This window comes from Ixodes scapularis, unplaced genomic scaffold (genome assembly GCF_016920785.2).
Source record: "Ixodes scapularis isolate PalLabHiFi unplaced genomic scaffold, ASM1692078v2 PGA_scaffold5__190_contigs__length_132052651, whole genome shotgun sequence".
In the NCBI taxonomy this organism is placed as follows: Eukaryota; Metazoa; Arthropoda; class Arachnida; order Ixodida; family Ixodidae; genus Ixodes; species Ixodes scapularis.
Window position 1 is genome coordinate 70,351,411 of NW_024609880.1, and position 20,159 is coordinate 70,371,569.

At 48.7% G+C, this 20,159-nt stretch overlaps 1 protein-coding gene across 1 annotated transcript; it reads right to left on the reverse strand.

Annotated features, from left to right (window-relative positions):
* Positions 1 to 497: 497 nt before the first annotated feature.
* Positions 498 to 15,365, reverse strand: LOC120844160. The gene is made up of 2 exons (XM_040215794.1): positions 14,054 to 15,365; positions 498 to 644 (listed from the first exon to the last, which is right to left on the reverse strand). The coding sequence occupies exons 1-2, from the start codon at positions 15,326 to 15,328 to the stop codon at positions 498 to 500; spliced, it is 1,422 nt and encodes a 473-aa protein (XP_040071728.1). The 5' UTR covers positions 15,329 to 15,365.
* Positions 15,366 to 20,159: the final 4,794 nt, after the last annotated feature.

Sequence of the window (20,159 nt, forward strand, 5' to 3'; positions counted from 1 at the left end):
GGGCCTCCGTTCTGCAAAGAGGTGCTTTTGTCACCCGGATCGCAAATTTACCAGTATTGGTGATCAGACGCTCAACAGTAGTAGTGTGCTCGGTAGAGGTTAAATGTTGATGTTAAAACGCTATCTAGTTGGAGCAAGACGCCTCCCCAATTCAGATGATTCAGCCCCTCCGGCCATCAACTTATTGTAGTACAGTTTCCGTACACCAAAGATGATGACAAAAACGCAAAAAGAAAGCAAACACACACATACACAAAAAACAAATCGCCTCGTTATTTGCTTTGGCATACCACCCTTCAAACTTCGCGATAAAGAGCAAAAGCCGCAGGCACTTCTTGGCGCCAGAGAGCTCGGAATACCCAGGATCCCTAATTTGAGATCCCTGCTGGCCTGACGTCTCTTCACCGCTCCTGCGGATTTTCAGTTTATATTTTGTGTTGGAGGAGGAAACGACAGTTTTATAGCGGTCCATAATTAGCGATCAAGTGGGCTCTGACCTATGAGAAAACAAAAGAAAGTTCGCGGAAACGAGTATTCGTGCTGCCGTAAAGTGGAAGTTCCAACAATTCGTCGTCATCTCTTTTGCTGCTACTAGGCATACGGGGCTTAACTATATTCCGGTATTTCTTATGCTTCTTAAATCCCTTAAATTTTTTTAATGTTTGGTCAAACTTTTACTTGATTTATATTGATTACCTATATCAATGTGGGCTCTGAGTAAAAAAAACTCAGCTTTCTTGGCGACGTTATAACAACTTATAAACATTAAATTTTCGCCCCCTTCCGCACGTACTTTCGATCGAACCCCAAAAACTCGCTTGCACGAAAAAAAAATAAAAAAGCTAGGTTCAAGAGTTTGTGTTTGCTTTCTATTCTTGAATATCAAGCTATCAAGCTACCGAGACTATCAGAATAAAATTGAAGCACGAAATATTCTGCTAGGTAAGGCGCAGCTTGTCTGAAAGGTGCTTAATATTATTTTTTACAATATTTTTTTAAATATTTATAGCACGTTTACTTACGTTCCCAACATTGGTCCAGGGTCCTTGGGTAATTAGGCAAACGGTCAATCGAAGAATATTTGTTTTTTACTGCAGCGTTCATAAAGAATTGAATAGTGCGGCCAGTAGCTCTGTGCCTGACTTTTGAAATTTCCAATGAGAAAACATTCCCTTCGTACGTTTCGTGCTCTTGGTATTCCACCAAAAGTGCCCTAACTACATTGTTTCCTTCGCGCTTCGTCAGGCGGTCGGACTTAGCTGAAGTCGAGAACGACAGAATGCGCTACCCCTACACTGTTAGCGAAAATGTAATATTTCGCCTGTTTACACCCCATTTTCACTCGTTAGCATATTTTTACACGCTCTGCTAGTGATAAATCGTCAAAAAATTACTTGGGGTAGTAAAAATTGGTGTTTCGGTTTCGGTTTACACGACTAGGCGTGTAAGCAACACTGAAAACACCCCAGCCCAACACCCCAAAACGTCGAGCGCCATGTTGCTTCTGCCTTGAAGCGGTACGGCGGACGTAGCAGCCGAAGGTGAGTGTTTGATTTTTTTTTATCAAGTTTGTATAGAATGTAGCACGTCTCAGATTTTTATTACATGACATTCAAGAACGTTAGATTTGCTTTAAGCAAGCCGGCTCAGACGTTAAGCCCGATTCACACAACCGGCGTTTAGCCACCCCGTCGATTGGAAACGACTCTACTGCTCGCCGGTTCTTTTGCGCGAGCTTTCGCTCGGGCGCTGTGAACCCTATGAACTGTGGTGCTCAAAGCTAGCACAATTAGGCACGGCTAGCGTCCCGGTGGAAGCTGCAGAGAGCGGAAACCGAAGACACCGTCACATAAGAGTGGCGAAGCCGCGATCGTTGTTCCGCCGTTCTCTCCGGCAATATCGACACTTCGCTGCTGGGTGTCTCGTATTTCGACGTTTTAGAGAAACTTGGCATTGGCAAGCGCGAGGAGTCTCTATATCGTTTTCTCCGTCGCCTGCGTGGAGGAAACACGGTGGCGATAGGAACATATGCTCATGCAGTCAGTCAACTTGGACAATCCCCCTGTTCCCTCAATCCTATCGCATTCTTTGACTGCGTTTGTGACAACAACGTTTCCCCAGTGTGAAAGCTTTCAGTCACAACGGGCTACAAACTGGGTTTGTAGCCCGATGACCCCGGCGAAGAATCCCCCTGAGGGAATTCTTCGCCGGGGACACCAGCACATTAGTTTCATTGGTAAGGTGACTGACCACTAACGTGTTTGGCAAATGAAGCGATCACGGGTAAGTAGAAATGCAAACAATGTTGAATGAATATTAAGGTGGTTGTAGCCAGAGCCTGCCAGTTGAAATCAATCTTTAGCAATATAGTCTGCGGTAACTTCTTTTTGCACTTAGGATTGCAATTTTTAACACAAAGCCACTCCACATAGCTGTCGAAAATCGTGTAAACAACAGCAGTCATCGTCCCCGGTTCGGATGAGCGAAGCCTTAGCTTGATGAAAAGAATGGCGGTCTATACTTCTTGGTTGTTTCAATCACAACCTCGCACAGCTGAACAGACAAACAAATCAAGGAAATATATCCCGCGCTGGCTTGGAAATCACAGCACACAAGCAGGGTACATAGCAGAGCAGAAAACACTGGCAATGAGCACACGGAGGCATGCAGCTTCCTTTCTTTTTCCCTCGGCGAATGATTGGTTTGCTGCAGCATTTCGTAAGCACGTCGACATTCAAAAGTTGAGCCTGATCTGTCTTGCAGTGCCTTGCGGAACGGCAAGTATCGCCCACCATTCCACAAGGCACTGCAGGACTCGCAAATGTGTGAACAGTGCTTTGCAATAAAGGCCATGATCGGGCAGCAGGTGCCCATCTAAAGACATTTAATATTGATTGGCATTGAACTAACCTTTGGGCTTCATCACGTAGCAAGCATGGGTGAGGTATAATTCAAGAACATTTAATGTTCGACGAGTTTATTACGTTGTGGTGCTTTCCCATCTGTTTTGGTGTCACGGAGTGGGGTTCAAATTAATAAAAATAATTCAATCATCCACTCTGAGAATAAACGAGAAATTACGGGAAAAGAACAAGAGAGCTAAGTTCGACCATTGACTAGCGCTAGGTCCACGCCTGGTGTATAATCAGTAGAGAAAGATGATGACACAGGGAGGATAAGCAAACAAAAGATTAGATTTAATAAAGTGAAAAACTAAGCTGTACACGGCAATAGAGCACTCAACACAAACCACACTCCAGCTCAAAGCTATGGAGCCCTGCGAGCCAGAAACTAATACTAAAAAGACTCGACGCTCATAAAACCGGAATAAGCCAACAAAACAGTGACGAAAACCCGACACTAACAACGAGAGCAAACCGAGATGGAGCTCGAACGTTACCGCTACACACATGGGATAATCCCCCAAAACAGTCGCGACAGAAAGTAGCACTGTGTAAAAATCTTCCCAACATTCAACAATTCGTACTTCAGAGCCAGAGAATGCAGTAGACAAGTCCTAGAAAACCAGGCTTAGCTTTCCGGTAGGTGCCGAGTCCAGAGCAGTCCGTAGTCTGGAGTTGTCGGCCGAAGAACGGCGTCTCGAAGTCCAGTTGTCCAATTAGAGGCTTGATGAGGTCGACACCGCGCACCACACAGCCACACACGCTTCAGCACAACAAACTCAAACACTTGTCCGACAGGCAGGGCAGAAGCCAAAAATTACACGTTCCAAGACTCATCTGCAGGGAGTAACCACGTTGAGTAGCGACCCGGCCAGCTCTGGGGTTGGACTACCTTCTTTGTTCCCGAACCCCCTTTTATAGGCTCGTCTACCGACCAACCTCCCGTTTCCCCGCCTTTTGGGTCAGTCAACTTTCAAGAAAAACAAAGCTACACAGCAACGACCCAAATGGCAAAACCTATTACATTTTTCAGACAACCAAACATATGTGCCCATCCATTCCCCCGTACGAGTCCAAAAACATCAATTATCGCCGATACATAGAACACGACAGGCGGCAGACTGAGCAAAGCCGCCGCCTTCAAAAAGCGTGCTAGCCAGCGTAAACATCTTTGTATCCCGGCGGCGCCCCTGCATGTCAAATCGGCACCATACGCGAGCCAGCATACGCACCCCGCCGTCCGCGAGGTCAAAGCCACAAACTGTGACCTGGGATGATCTACGTCGCCCGTTAACAAAAACCCATTCCGCAAACGAGCAAATTTGTTGGGGACTTAGAAAGGAACTACGACGGGACGAACTGAGATTAAAAGTGGCACCACACTCCCCCTTTTTGACCGTACCAACACTTAAAGTGGTCCAAAAAAAAGATCATAAAAGTATTTAAAAAAATGAAGAGAAGCCTGAATTTGTGACACCCGGTTTCTCCATCCTGTGTTTTTTTGGTGCTTTTTCTGTTACGAAGCGAGACATTATTCCAGCCGTAGGCACCAGATGTAATTCCCGTCTGCGATCATAAGATTATAGGATCCTAACTGCCGGCAGCTAAGTGTCAATTACATCCGGCTTGTGCATACAGTGCAACATCTTTTGCTATTCAGCCGATCATCACTTTACAGCCTGGGTATCTGTTCTTGTAAACGACAGTAGTGCTACATGTTAAACGGCTCTAAAGCGATAGCGCAAACTCACATCTCATTATCTTTTAGCTGAATAAACTGTTTGTTTGGTTATGCTTGTTATCCAATTTTTGTTTTAAATTTAATTTTCTCATATAAACACCTCACATTATAGAAAAAAATCTTTTTATAGTACGGAGGTGTCCATATTAAGAAGACATGACTGTATCATCTTTGAAACTAGTTTGCCACAGCCAGTGTTATAATATGTATTGATTTTTTATGCAGTGCCTGCCTTTCCTCGCCCCTTGTGAGGACGACTGAGAAAGCGACTTTGTGCCACAACGACGGATGGCAAGTGTCCCAAGTGTCCCAAGTGTCGTCACCTATAGTGGTCATGTGCTATGTGTTCGCAGCATTGTAAGCCGACCGTGGAGCACTTTCAGAAGGGAACTTTCGCCATGTGCACAGTATGGCCGTGTACAATACGGGGCACGTACAGGCAGAAGAATTATGAGAGGGAACATGCGGGCGCGTGTCACTTGGTACAGGCAGAGCAGCCTAGCAAGTGTCATGCTTGTGCACTGAGGGGCCCTGGTTTGAAGAGCCGAGGCAGAAGTTTCAGCGGCGGTGTCACCGCCCTGGCGGCTTGTCGCCGAAGCAGAAACGGGGTTAGCTAGCTTTGCTCGTGGCTGGCTTTGTGTAGTGTGTGTAGACCGGGAACGTGGGCTTATGAACTTCGGCAACAAGAATACTACACGGCTTTGGTGTTTTGGTACGAGCAACAAACGTGACACTATCTGCTACGACTAGCTACGACCACCCACCGCAGCGGTGAAGGCATCCAAGAAGCAGAACCTGTGTAATACGCCGTTGCCGTAACCCAACAGTGCTCATTTGTCATGGAGGGCTTTCCGCCCAGAGACTTTGCTCGTCACTGAGTGTTATTTCCCGTGTTTCTCTTTGTGTGCGCCGTGGCTGGACGGGCCTCATACAGCAGTTCTTCAGTCTCAAAGGTGACTAAAAGTTGAGCGTGGATGGACTTGCAGCAATCCCCTCGGTTGGTGCGTGTGACAGAACCTTTGTACGGCATCATCGGGAGGATGCTGTTGTGAGTTAGCAAGTTGTCCAATTGTATGTTCATTATGCTAATATTTGAAAAAGCTTGTTTAAAAGGATGCTGGACCAAAATTTGGATTTCATAAAATAAGGCCGCGGAAGCTTTGAATGGGAGCTCTACAAACTCCGAAACATCACTCATACATTAATATCTCAAACGGATGGCCGTATTCTTGGAAAGGAAAGGGCACAATCAAACAAGAAATGTGACATCATACTTCTCCTGGTACACTTTAGAATGAGGGGAAGCGGCCTCGCTTCTCTCATTCCCGCTTCGGTTCACCTGCTTAAGGGGATGAAGCCTAGAGGAGAGGGAATGAGAATCGCGACATCACATGTCTCGTCGGCCTTGTTGAATCCCACATGTTTCCAAAAATACGGCCATCCGTTAGAAATAATGCTCTATGTGTGATGTTTTGGGGTTTTTGCAGCGTCCCGCCTACCGCCCCAGTGTTGTTTTGCAAGGTTCGAATTTCGGTTAAGCATACCTTTTAATATGAATAATTGTGTCATCAGAATGTTAGAACATGTCAGTTCTACACAGCTACTCTCAAACATTTTCGAGTGGTCTCGCCTGCCAGATTCAAAGGGGGGGGGGGGGGGGGGGGCAACATGTACATGTTTTTATGTCTACAGCACAAATAGTTCCTATCATGCACTCTAAATAGCTGTCAATCGACAGACTGGGTAAAAGAGTGAGCACAAACAAGTCTAACTACCAACAATGCTGTCCATGGCGAATCTTGGACACCATGTCTTACGTTATGTGGCCTCAGCGGTCTTTCTATAGTTCTTTTCATTGTTGCCGGTAGAGCAGCTACCGATAGGGGGGGTTGCGAGGACGTTAACTTTGAAATGCAGTTTCTTCACATAATGTTTGCACTTTGGGAAGTTTCTACACATATACCTTGAAGTCGCTATTGTACGGATGAAACAACTTCGTAAGAGTGTCTATGAAAACTTGGGCAGGGTTCTCTTTAACGTGCCTGACTTACAACAAGGCTGTCCAACTTGAGAAATTCCACTGGCGGGAAGCTTATTTTCATATAAGAATGGTGTACTTCTTCACAGCGCTGTATGTATCCAACAGAAACTCCAGATGTGTTCAATAAAAGTAGCATTTGCTAATATTGTGTTTTCTGTGTATCTGATGCACTAGGTTGTATTTGTTTTGAACGCTTGCTACGTTTAGGCTATAAAAAATAGTCTAAATTTTATGCCGACAAGCTTATTGAAAAAGAAGTGTTCGGTCTGAATAAAAGATTCCAGAAATTACACTAAAATAAATTGCTACTTGGGGTAGCAAAAATGGTGTTTTACAGTCGACTCTCATTATTTCAAACTCCAGGGCCCGTTTGCTCGAAGCGCTAACCGCGGCTGAAGTTAGCCGCAGTACCTAGGAGAGGGATTTTCAAATCACGTGACTGGCTCGGTAGGAATGCGGGTAAGCGTGGCGGTGCCCCGGTGAGTGAGCGCCGCACGCTTTGGAACTAATATGTCGTTGTAGCTGCAATACCGGGCGCGTTAGTCAGCAACGAATGGTGCAGGAGGATTTCGCTTTGCCTTACCTCACTTCATCACAAAGCATGAGCAAGGCTCTTGCCGCATTTTTTAGATAGTCTTTCGACTCTGGCCATTCCTAAGCCTAAATGAATGTGGTAATTGTCGGCTTAGCAACATCTTTGGAAAGCGGATTGTCTTGACTCTATCGGTCGGGTATTGATTGCACACAAGAGCAAACAGCGTCCCTATAGACCTTTTTCTAAATTACCCAAGCATCGAGAAGAACGCTGGAAGTATAATTCTGCGGTCTGCGCGCACTGGCCTTCCTCTTATAAAAGATTCGAAGTAAATAATCATAATAAATATTTGACCAACGCACGTGCAACGCGTGTAACTACACTTGTAGCATGCACCTCGGTGCTTGGGAAATTTAGAGAAAGGTCTAATATGGTCTATTGGGACGCTGTCTGCTTTTGTGTGCTATTAATACCCGGCCGATTGAGTCAAGGCAATCCACTTTCCAAAGACATTGCCATGCTAACATTTATCGCATTCATTTAGGCTTAGGAATGGCCAGAATCGAAAGACTATCTAAAAAATGCGGCGAGGTCATATGCTCATGCTTTGCGATTTAAATGAGGTAAGGCAAAGCGAAAGCCTCTGGCACCATTCATTGCTGACTAACGCGCCCAATATTGCAGCTACAACGACATATTAGTTTCAAAGCGAGCGGCGCTCACTTACCGGGGCACCGCCATGTTTCCCTGCATTCCTGCCGAGCCAGTCACGTGATTTCAAAATCCCTCTCCTAGGTACTGCGGTTAACTTTAGCCGCGGTTAGCGCTTGAGCAAACGGGCCCTGGAAGCCACACACTTTAGTTTGAAATATCTGAAGATTGAATTATCAAAATTCATCTAAATATTGTCACAAATAAAAACATACTTCTTTATTAAACTTAAAATCAGTGTGTAATGCGCCGAACTTGTGCTGAGAAACATAAATTAACAAAGACTTTTGATGGTGTTGAAAGGACAACTGCCTCACGCAGCCAAGCGAAGGTACTTTTGTAAGCGCGTGGGTATCTGAAAGTTTCTGAGCTCGAACAAAAAAAATTTAGAGTCGTCTCATCATTCCGGTCACGCAAACAATAGAAAGAAGGACATGCGCTGGCGGGGTCAGTAGCATGTGAGTCGATCACGCTGCTGACTCGGCTATTTGCACGTGGCATTACTCCCCTCTTGTGAAAGACTCATCGTCTTTATGCAACACAAAATTAAATTAACAGCTTAAACAAGACTAGGTCAAAATACAGTCTCGTAAATAGCAGATTTTCACAGTCCTACCGAGCATACCTAGTTCAGTTGAGTCGGAAGACGTGAATCGCCTACGGGTCGCAGAGGGCAGCGTGACAATGTTGATGTGCCATTGGCCAACGACTTACAACTTGGGTCTCATGTAGCGAATAACCTTGAGGTCGAAGCACCACTTTAACAGTTCCTTGCTGCGACGATGAATTGGTGGGTCCCTGTCCTGCGACGATGAACTAACAAGTGGGTCCCTGTATGTCGCTTTCGATTGACGAAGTCGAGTGTAACTGGAGTTAAGCGAGTTTGTTTTTCTATCACTGCCATTAGTGCGGAAACATTCGAGCTATTGAGACTTTCACCACATGGATTTGACTTTTGAAAATAAGCTGTTGTTTGTGGTAGGGCAGCAAAATAGTTCGCGCTCTACAACAAACAAGTTTTTTTTATTATTTACGATTTGATATTAGAAAGAGGCCAGTCAGAGGAAACTTCAAGAACCAGCCATCTTGGAGACTTTACGGCAAGGATCGTGAACGTTCGCGGGAACATATCGCGAGAGTGAAATGGATCGTTGGCCTTTTGAAAAGATAAATCGATTTCTCAACCTATCGAGCTCATATTTTAAACCAATGTAGCCGAGAATAATGCGTTTTTTTGTATAAAAAATTAAAAAAAATTATCGGACCTACTTGAGCAAACAATAACAAATTATATTAAGATTATCATTTTTGTTACCTACCTCGTTCGCTCGCGAACCCAAGGCGTCTGATTGATGAAACACTTGATTGATGGAGGCAGCCGTTGACGTACTGCCAAAATAGCCCTACAAAAAAATCTTTGTTTTTGGCTTTGTGCTCATTTATTGTTTTATTAGTAAAAGTAATAAAATACTGCACTACACGGATGAAATCAGCTTCACGTTTCACTCAAAAGCATTCTCTCCTGTCACAGATCCGTGTTTGCACCCTCGCTCTTACCTGCCTCCATCTGTCGGCTGTTTCGCCAGTCAGACGTATTTCATTATGGCCTCCGAGATATTTGTCACGCAAAGCTCTTCTCTGGCCCTTCCGAACGTTCGGCTGCCCAGCAAAAGGAGCGTATTCGCGGGGAGGAGTTTGGGTATGGTCGCCTGGTGGAATTTTTCCATAACCTAGAGGGAGAATACTTCAACTTCCTTTACTGGTACAGGCATGTGCAGTGCCAAGCTTATGCACCATGAAACTCAAAGCAACCGCGTGGGTAGCACGTGCACTACCCAGAGTAGAGTGTATATCTACCCAGAGTGAGGAAAACAGCTGCGCCCCTCGCGAGCTTCTCATCGCAAGTAGCACAACTTCTCAAAGAGCTCCGCAAGGTGGGTGGAGTTTGGGGCCACACCAAAATCACAAAAGTAACGTTTTTGTACTCAACAAAAGCAATTTAAAAAAAAAAAAAGCTTTGCCGAGGTTTGGGCACAAGCTCTATATTAGCCCCGAGAAGTTCGCGTGGCGCCCGCTTACGGCGAACCGGGGTGACGTCACGGCAAGGAGAAATTTTTTCCCCGACTCGCTCCGCTCGCCCTGTGGAGGCTGTGACGACGCTAGCTGTCGGCGCACTCGTTTCTATTTCATTTTTTTAGACGTGTTTTCCTTAGGAAGTGTAAATTTTTATATGAGCCTTTATTTAGGTATGGCCTGTAGCTAGAGGCGAAACTTAAACCAACATTTTAGGCATGCTTGACAGGGCAGGCAACGCATGAATCGCAGCTGGTATATGAAAATAAAGAAATATGGCCACAATTGCAGGAGCATCATTATAGATTTACATCTCGCACAATAAATGCTGTTGATGGTCTGAATGAATTGGCTGGTTATGTATACTATTTTTCTTTTGTATCTCTGTTTTTAAAGAAGATCGCCGAAGCAGAAAAGCTGCATGCTGCTCGAGGAACATGCTAAATACACTCTGGGCCATGGGGAGAGAATCAGAAGTAAGACAGCCCAAGTGCAGGAGCAAAGTAAAAAAAAACAAGGAACATTTATTATATACATTGCTCGCATTTAACCTTTGCTGGATTCGGATAGTATTTCAAAGGACTACACGGGTGATATTTGTGGACTTGTTTATATTAACCCTCAAGTAATGTATAACAAACGTAAGCGAAAGTGTCTAGCTCGTTATTAGTTCCTTAAGCCCTAAAATTGAGATTTTACTTAAATCGAAGTGTCCTGAAGCTAAAATACCAGAAGCTTTTCTCACGCAGACTGTCGCCCTTCACAGGTTCTACATTTTCTGCTACTAGTGCTGCATCTACCGCTGGACAGACTTTCTAATGCTTGCTTTTACTCCTGTTTTGCTCTGTTTTCAGAGAGTCCAGCTGTAGGGAGTTTGAAGGCTGAGGAAGCTTTTGGGGACCTGTAGCTGTCTCTTTTAATTGGAAATGACAATTCAGACTAAACCGTGTATTTTTTTAATACCTAAGGCTGGAATGAAGAATGTCAGGAAAAAGTATAAACATTCCAAATTACAGCACTATTGCTCTGCATATTTTGGGCAGTTCAATACATATCATACAGGCACCTGGGGGGAATTCGGCCGTTTTTGCTGCTACCATACAAACTAATTTTCAGTAATTGTGCATCTTCTAAGAAATATGCCTGCATACGTGTATAAACTATATAATACATTCACGAACAAGCTAGATTTATGTAAAACAACCCTGTTCCACGAGCACTTCAAAGATCATCCGGCGCAGGGCCTTCAAAAAATCTGCGAACCAGCGCATGCAGAGTGGCAGCGCAGAGTCGGGGTCGCGAGCTAATTTGCCGACCACCTAAAGGCCCATGATATAAATGCCACTTCAAATGCCTTGAAAGCGGGATGTAATATCGTCCTCAATCATGAAGGTGCAAGGAACAGAATTTCAGCGTCTGAAACACTTGCGCCACCGGTTCACCGACCCCTCGCAAGGTTGCCTTGTGTCGTCTGGACGGACGGGGGGGTTCATCGGTGGAATTGCCGCCACCAATAGCTTTCGGGATTTGTAATCTAATTTTAAAAGTATAAGGACAAGCAGGCTTATAAAATGTACGGAAGCACGTCAATATCGGCCTAACTCAACGTCTTGTACATTGGGTAAACAAAGTCCAGCTCTTCGAAGAGCTTGCGGAACACAACGACATACCAGGAAACCGGTGCTGGGAAGCGAGCCGATGCGAGATCGCGGAGCGGAGTCCTCTCCCTGACGTCACGGTACACCTCACCCAACCAGGGCGCGGCGACCGCAGCGACGCTTGTGTTCGCTCTCGGGGCTAATACTCGAGTCACGGCCGGACTAGATTCGCGTGCTTTTCTTTCATAAGGCATTTTCCGTCAAAAGAGGAAACATGTGCATCTTTCTGCATGGTGGCGCTGGCACCCTAATATTCTTAAAGCCCCTCCATTTTGAGAAAAGTGGCGCCATTCATTGTTGTGGAAATGCTAGAGACACGTGCCGTGCGCCACTTCTGGGAATAACATGGCGTTTGAAATCTAGCTCAGTGCTGCACTGTGCCGCCATGATCTTGCCAAGGGCTGCGAGTTGTACGTGCCTATTGCGGCGACGTGCATTGCGCTACATTTTAAACATGAAGGGGCTTTAGCTATTCTCATTGTTCCACCCTGCTAACCCTGCTGCTCAAAGGGGTATGTTTCTCGTGGCCTAATGGTGTATTGTTGTGTCCCGAATTGCACGTCAACATCGAGGAAGACTTCTGGCGTGTCTTTCCACCAGCTGCCCAGCGATGAATTCCTAAGCATCACGTGAAAAAAAAAGAAAAAAAAAGAACATACCAAGAAACAACTTTGTTGTTAACAAGTACCCATCTACGGTGTGTATGTAAGGTCGACTATTCTCTTAGTGAAACATTTAGCAGGTTATTAGTTCAATGGCTATCGTATTAACACAAGAAAATGCACAAACCCTGCGATTTTTGTGCCGTGGCATTACCTCGAGGAGGGTCAGCCATCAGGTCATCGACCAGCTCTGTAATACATAGCTTGCATGTGACGTGATTCGCGGCCGTGCCAGTATTTTATGTTCCGCGAGCATTTGGTTTGCCGTGTTAGTTACACACCGCAGAAGTTGTAGTTCGAAGAAACCAGTAAGTAGAAACAACCCTCAGTACCCAGTAATGGCGGCACTTGCAAGCTACTTAATATGAATTTTCTAGTATTCTCCGAGTTCATACACCGAATTAATGTTTTCCGCCTGTCACCAAGAATCTAGCAGCACCTTACGCGCATGTCGCATTTCCAGCACAACGTAAGGGACAGAACATAGCAGGCTCCGCGATAGTTTCCAAACGATTTGCGCGTTTGCTTCTTTGTCGTTTTTTCAAGTTTGCCAGACTTTTCCAAATATAGACGCTTTACGCACGCGCCAAATTACAGCCGCCATTGCTGACCTTCTCTTGTCTTACCAAAATGCCGAGCAACTGAAACAGTAGTTGACGATCCTCTACAAAGGCCGATGCTTTAGAAAAGGACACAGTTGAATCTAATGTGGCAATAACCTGGCCTGCTATGGTAATGATGGAGTGAAATAGACAAAATAAGAGGGAACAAAAACTGAAGGTCAGTTATGGCGGCGTCCATGCACAGCTGCTGCAAAGCGTCTATTAGCGCCGAAATGTTTCGGTGGCGCCCTCTTATGGTTTCCCTCTGTGACGTCACGACTGGGATTTGCCTCGCCGTGACGTCACCAGTGGTTATTCTGGCTACTTACCATCGGGTGCAACGACGAGTTCGATGGTGTGTTTAAAAAGCACAGTAGAAGCTAGGAGCCATCGCAATCCGAAACTAACACCGTCAAAGTTGACAATCTTACAGTGCTCATATGCCCATGGTCTGGCCAATCGTGGAAAGCTGACAACAGCGACGCTTTTGGCCGCGCACATCGCTAATACTCTGTTTCATACTTAGCGTCCAACACTGTCAAAGCTATTGGTGCGAGCGCGTGGCTTCATCTATTGTTTTGTTTGCGCGAGTACGCGTGAAAATGGTCAACCAGACGAAGCCCCATGCTCGCGCCAGTAGCTTTGACAGCGTTGAACGCTAAGTATGAAACAGAGTGTAGTGCTCGTGCGTATTACGCATGATTTACTCACTGATCTCTATTTTAGTAGGCTGGAACGCAGATTGAGGCTTGTCTTGACGGTTCAAATGTCCCAACCGGAAGCCATCACTTGACATGAGCTAATGCACAGGACTCTATGAGGAAAACGAGAAACAATTTCATTTCCCCCGCTTCTCAGCTGTTGTCTCCACTGAAACGTTATGGCTGCTGTTCAGGAAGCCAGCCAAATAGTTTGTGCGCAAACATTAAAACTGAAAGCCCTCACAGTTCTTAAAAATTAATGTTTTGCTGTCGAGAGTGACTCCGCTGGGTGAAAAACGTAGTGCAGCTCAATGAGACAAGAGTCACCTGGAGTTACCGCGGTGAGGTGAGGTGAGGTGAGGTAAACTTTATTGGGTCCAAGACTGTTAGATCCCCGCGTCAACCGAGTCTCTCTTAGGGAGAGACCTTTGACGAAGCGATCCCCTCGGTCGACAGACGAAACGCGATGTTCCCGGCGGCGTCCGAGGCCAGCTGGACTAGAATTTTCTGAGTCGTGGGGTCAGGATCCCGCAGGAAGGATTCCCAGGCGCCTGGTTGCCTGGCTTGCTTGATGAACTCCTTATTCTTCGAATGAAGAAGCAGCTCCGGACACCCCCAGAGTATATGGTGGAGTGTAGCGATCTCGCCACAGTTCCTGCAAGACGGGTCGTAGGTATCTGGGTACCACGAGTGCAACTGCGCCGGGTTGAGGAAGGTCTCCGTCTGGACTTGACGGAGGATGGTGGATTCTGCCTTGTTGAGAGTGCTGTGAGCCTCTGGGTAGGCTCGGCGTTCTACTCGGTAGTGGTCCAGCACCCCCTTAAAGGTGTAGAGGTTGTCGTGGTTACACGTGGCGGAGGTCGAGTGCTCACTTGGTGTGCTAGCCCGGTTGGTAAGAGCGCAGGCTGCACTGTGAGCGCTCTCGTTGCCTGGGAGTGACGCATGGGCTGGAGACCACAGTATGCGGACTGGGTGGTCAATCAGACGATGACCAGTGGCGATCTTGGGGGCTTTGTCAGAGATGTGACCACGCATGTACTGGCGGATGGCCATCTGGGAGTCACTGACGATGACTTTCGTGGTGCTGAGGGTGAGGGCCAAGGCGATGGCTGCCTCCTCTGCCTCTGCACTGTTGCTGGTGTACATGCTGCCTGCCGTGAGGATTTGGCCGGAGCGATTCGTAACTGCAAGGGTCATTCGACCCCTGTCAGCTGAGGCTGCGTCGACATAGGTCACCTCGGAGTCGTCGTAGCCTTGCTGTAGAGTGTTCTCCAGAGCCTTCACTCTGGCCATGCGTCTGCCTGCGTCGTGCACTGGATGCATGTGACGAGGCAGAGGCGAAATCTTTAGTTGCTCGCGTAGCTCGTTTGGAAGCCAGCCTCGCGTACTGTGCCCTGCTGGGTGGTAGTTGATGCCCAAAGATGTGAGGATGGTTCTTCCCGCTGTGGTCAGAGATAGCCTTTCGTAGTGGGCTATCCTCTGTGCCTCAATGATTTCCGAGAGGGTGTTGTGAAGCCCAAGCTTCTCGAGTCGCTTGGTCTCTGTTGAAGGCGTTAGGTGAAGCGCTTTCTTGTATACGCAGCGGATGATGCGATCGATGGCATCCCTCTCCGTGAGTGTCAAGTCCAGGAAGGGTGCAATGTAGGCAATCCGGCTAATCACGAAGGCTTTGATAAGGCGAATGACATTCCGCTCTTTCATCCCGTACCGTTTTCCGGCGATTCTTGCTATGAGTCTTCCTACTTACTGTGCGTGGTTACGGAGGACTCCGATGCTGTATGTGTTCTTGCCATCCTCCTGCAACCACAGACCGAGTATCCGAAGTCGCCGGACCCGAGGAACGTCTTTGCCTCGGACCTGCAGTATGCCTGAGGGAGTTTTTACCGTGGTGCCGGCCATGAGTAGCAACTCCGACTTTTCCTGACAGCAGGCTAGTCCGCGCTCCTTAGCGTAGGCTTCCACGATGCGTATAGCTTCTTGCAGCGAGTCTTGGATGGCGCCATCGCTTCCTCCTACCATCCACAGAGTGACATCGTCTGCGTATATGCTGTGGTGAAGGTTGGGGATACCTTGTAGTTTCGTCGGTAAATCTTTCATGGCGATATTGAAGAGAAACGGAGAGAGCACTGCTCCTTGCGGTGTTCCGACTCCGCCCAGAGTTTGCAGGTCAGATTGGAAACCGCCGATCGAGACCTGCACCTGCCTACTTGATAGGAAGTTCTGTATGTATTTGAAGATGCGCTCGCCCACATCAATGGAGTTTAGCCCACGGAGGATGGCTGCGTGGCTGACATTGTCGAATGCTTTGGAGATGTCCAGCCCGAGTATGGCTGTGGTGTCCCTTTTGGGTGCGTATTCCCTTGCCATAATCTGATGATACAGTCGGAGCATCACGTCCTGCGTCGAGAGCTTGGGTCTGAACCCGACCATCGTGTCCGCGAAGACTTTGTTGGCCTCTGCGTACCTGTTAAGGCGATTGAGTACGACATGCCCCAAGACCTTCCCGAGACAGGACGTGAGCGAAATGGGGCGCAGGGCATCCAGTTGAAGTTTTTTCCCAGGCTTGGGTATAAACACCATCTTCGCAGTCTTCCAGGATTCTGGGATTTCCCCTTTTTGCCAGCAGACGTTGAAGTATGTTGTTAGCCGGTCAATCTCTCTGTCATCCAAGTGCCGCAGTAGCTTGTTGGAGACTCCATCAGGTCCTGGAGCGGAGCGGGTCTTGAGCTCTCGGATCGCAGCCATGACTTCGAAGGGTCGGAATTCTTCGTCTAGCGTAAGGTTTGGCTGGCCCGTGTATTCCATCGCAGGTGTTGGCGGAGCTCGTCCGATATACTTGTTTTGTACTTCTTGGACAAGCTCGTTTCCATCTCCCTTGAATGAGTTCAGGATACACTCCATCTGATTTCGGACTGTGGTTCGGCTTTGTCCGGGGTCGAGGAGATGTCGAAGGATGTTCCACGTCTTTGGAGTGTTGGGAGCGCCTTCGAACTCGTTGCAGGTGTCTTCCCATTGCTTAGTTGTGAGATAGGTGGCGTGACTCTCGATGGTCTTGTACAATGTTGCGATTCGCTTGCGTAGCCGACGATTTCCTTTCTTTCGCTTAAGCGTGCCTCAAGGTTTGTCTTCATTTCCCATAGGTGCAGGAGCCGACTGTCCGCCGCGGTCAGATTTGCTTCCTCGGGAATGTTTCTTGTGGCTGAGGCTTCAACTTCTCTGATGCCTGCGGTCCACTGATCCAGGTCCTTGATCTCTCCGTCTCGGTCCCCTTCGTCAAGCTCCTGCCTGAAAGTGTCCCACTCGACCACTCGCAGAGGCCTTCCCATGGGCTTCGTAGGGCCGCGTCTCAGGAGGATGTTGAGGATATAGTGGTCACTGCCCAGAGTTTCCAGGGTGTTGTGCCATTCTGCGTTCAAGCAGTGACCGAGTGTGAGGTCTGGTGATGTGTCTTTGTATCCGCCCGTGGCTTTCCGAGTTGGCTGCGTCGGGTCTGTAAGTAGGTCCAGTCCCAGGGTGGCAATGTCCTGCCAAAGCTGCCGACCCTTAGCGCTGTCCCGCGGATAGCCCCATGACATGTGTGGTGCGTTAAAGTCTCCAACGATGAGCAGAGCTTTTCCCTTGGCCATGTCTATGGCGGCGCGCAGGAGCTGGTGAAACGAGCGTCGTGCCTTCGGAGGACTGTATACATTGAGGATGAACGTGCTGCGATGGCTCTTCTTCTTGCCCGCCAAGATTTCGATGAAGGTGTGCTCGATGTTTTCGATGCCGGTTGAATGAAGTTGTGCTGGTAGGTTCCGTCGCACTAGCGTGGTGACTCGTACGACCCCTGATGAGCTGGTGTGATTAAAGGCTTGGTATCCCGGAATGGTGATGGCCTTCCACGTTTCTTGTATGGCCAAAACGTCTGGTCTGCGTTCTGGTGGTAGGGATTGTAGGTACTGGTGAAGGTGTTCCCTCTTCGGAGTCAAGATTCGACAATTCCACTGCCACACAATGCAACCTTTACTTGTCTTGGCCATTGTTAGGTTGTGGGAGTCTGTCAAGGATGGTCTTCAAGTAGCGCTTTACTTCGCGCATCTCGCCTTCCAGCTGGTCTATGCGTGTGTCTATGTCTTGGTGCAGAGGTCGATCGCGGTTGATATTTCTCCGCACGGGCGACACCAAGTCTTCGGTATCGGCGGTTGTAGACGTCTCCCGCCGAGAAGGCAGGAGCGGGAACTCCTCTGTCCCTCGGAAATGTGGCTGTGATGATTGAGTGTCTGATAGTTGTCGGGCAGTACTAGTATTTTCATGTGGGGTTCGGTTTTCGTCGGATGTTCCCTTCATTTGTGGATTAGCCTCGAGCAGACTTGAAAGCAGTTCTTTAACCAGTGGAGTGAACGTGTGATGAAGGATCATTTCCGTCGCTACACACTTTTGGTGGAAGTCATTCAGCACCTCCGCGGAATTCCCCGAGTGTCCGCACATGCACCGCGCTGGTGTCGCATGCCCTCTCGAAAGAGTAGAGAAGAGAGGAGGAGGAGCAGCAGCGTGCGCCTCAGGCGAACTGGGAGGGGGACGGCCGCGATCATTTGGGGAGACCGGGAGCCGAGGCTGGTTGGGGTCGGCTGCCAGAGAAGTATGCGGGAGGGTTGGGTGAATCCCACTAGCTGTTTTGCAGGGGAGGCTGGTTGGTTCCGTGGGATGCCTACTGCTGTTGTCATTCCCGCTCCGGCTTCTCTCAGACGCGTTGGAGGCGGACCCGTCTGTGTAAGGACGTTTTTCCTTCCTCTGGTGTTCTTCTTGGAGCAGCGAAACAAGCGGTGGCCAACTTACTGCCCCCGTCCGTCGCATATCGATGTCACCAAAAGGAGGCTCGCTCCGTGCAGGCCAAAATGCACCGCGGGAGGATGATTCCGGCAAACCAAAGGGCTCGATATGCCGACCTCCAGTCATCGCTCTCCGCAATTGGGACCGCTCACTGGGTGACGGCACGGATCGGCAGCGCATATCTCGTCTGGGCATCCCGCCATCTCCTCGGCTGCACCGCATGAGTGGACGATTGCGGCCGCAGTTTGACGATGATAGGGGCCCCCGAGTATCCATGTCTCCACGGATCCAGGTGCCCCCGTGTCTCGAGGAGGATCTCTCTCCCCTGCGTTGCGACACAGCTGCACCGTGGCACCGAGTGGGGGTGGTGGGTTTTTGGCCCACAGAGAGCTCTGCGTTCCGGCTCGGTGTTTCCCGACCTGCATGGAGTACACGCGCAAAGGTAGGTCTGCCTCTCCATGGGTTGTTTTCTGCTTGTGGCGGTTCCGATATTGATGTTGATGTGAGTGGCGGCATCTCCATGGAGGTCTGCCGGTCGTGATGGCGATCCCTTTGAGTCGTTTTTTGTTCTTTAGCCGGATAAACCCTGTACCACCGCGGGCCCAGAGTCACGTGGTCTGGCATACTTGGGCCCTCAAAAAAGACGAAGATTGATGTGCCTTTTCCCTTACGGGCGATGTCTAGGATGGTCCCTTTTGCCTCCACCATAGTCCGAATCACCTGTAGAGAGTGTTCGCCGGCCATGCCATGCACTGTTCCCACGGAGGCGTTTGTCGGCGTAGCTGGGAAAGAGCGCACCGGAATTCGGACCAGGTTGCGGACGAGCAGAAGCCTGTCTCTGGTTTCAATGTAGGGTGTGTCAACCGCTAGGATGTTTTTAGAAGGATTTAGTCGGATGTTTGTGACGGCCGTCTTGCTGAAAGCGCTTCTGATTTCTTTAGAAATTTTGCTCCGTTGTGTTGCTTCGAATGGGCGACTTTCTAGCGAGGGATGAAAAAGCACGGTGTAGAGTTTATCGATTTGGTCTGCTGGCTTTTTGAGTTTTCTCTCCGATCGGTATGTGACCAGCGTGTAGCCATCCTGGGTGAGGAATTCGGCAGGCGCAACCCCGCATGGACGGCGCTCACCTGGCGAATCATGACTGGTCGGTGCTGCTGTTCCGACGCTAGGCTCCCCGTCGGGATTGTTCCCCCTAAGGCACTCGAAGCTGTTCGATGTCGGCACGTTCACCCCCGTTGTTTCGCCGTTGTTGGTGCTTAACTCGGGCGTCTCGTTCATTACCCTCTCCACGGGCATGGGGATGGGGCGCGAGACGGAAGAAGCCTCTCGCTGAGTCGAGGACGCTCCCGGTGAGTCCGGGGCACGGCCGGGGGGTGAAGGGGGAACCGCAGGAGGCGCGTATTCTGTCTCTCCGTCTTCCGAAATGGGTGACGTTGGCCGAGTCGGGGGCGCGTGGGCGTGGCCTCCCTCCAGGCACTCCGGGAGGCCGGAAATGGTCCAGCATCTCGTCGACCGTTGGGGCCGTCCTGACCGCCGGCGCTCCCGATTCAATGCTTTCAATGACGGGATGCCGATGGTTGGTGGTCTTGAGCTCGGTAGCCTCCCCTGAACCATTCCGTTTTGTATCCATGGGAGTCGCTGGAGCGTGGGCGCCTCGAAGACGCAGCGGTCGGGGGCGAAGGCGTCTTGGGCTCTCTGGAGCATCACGTCGATGGGGGGCCAT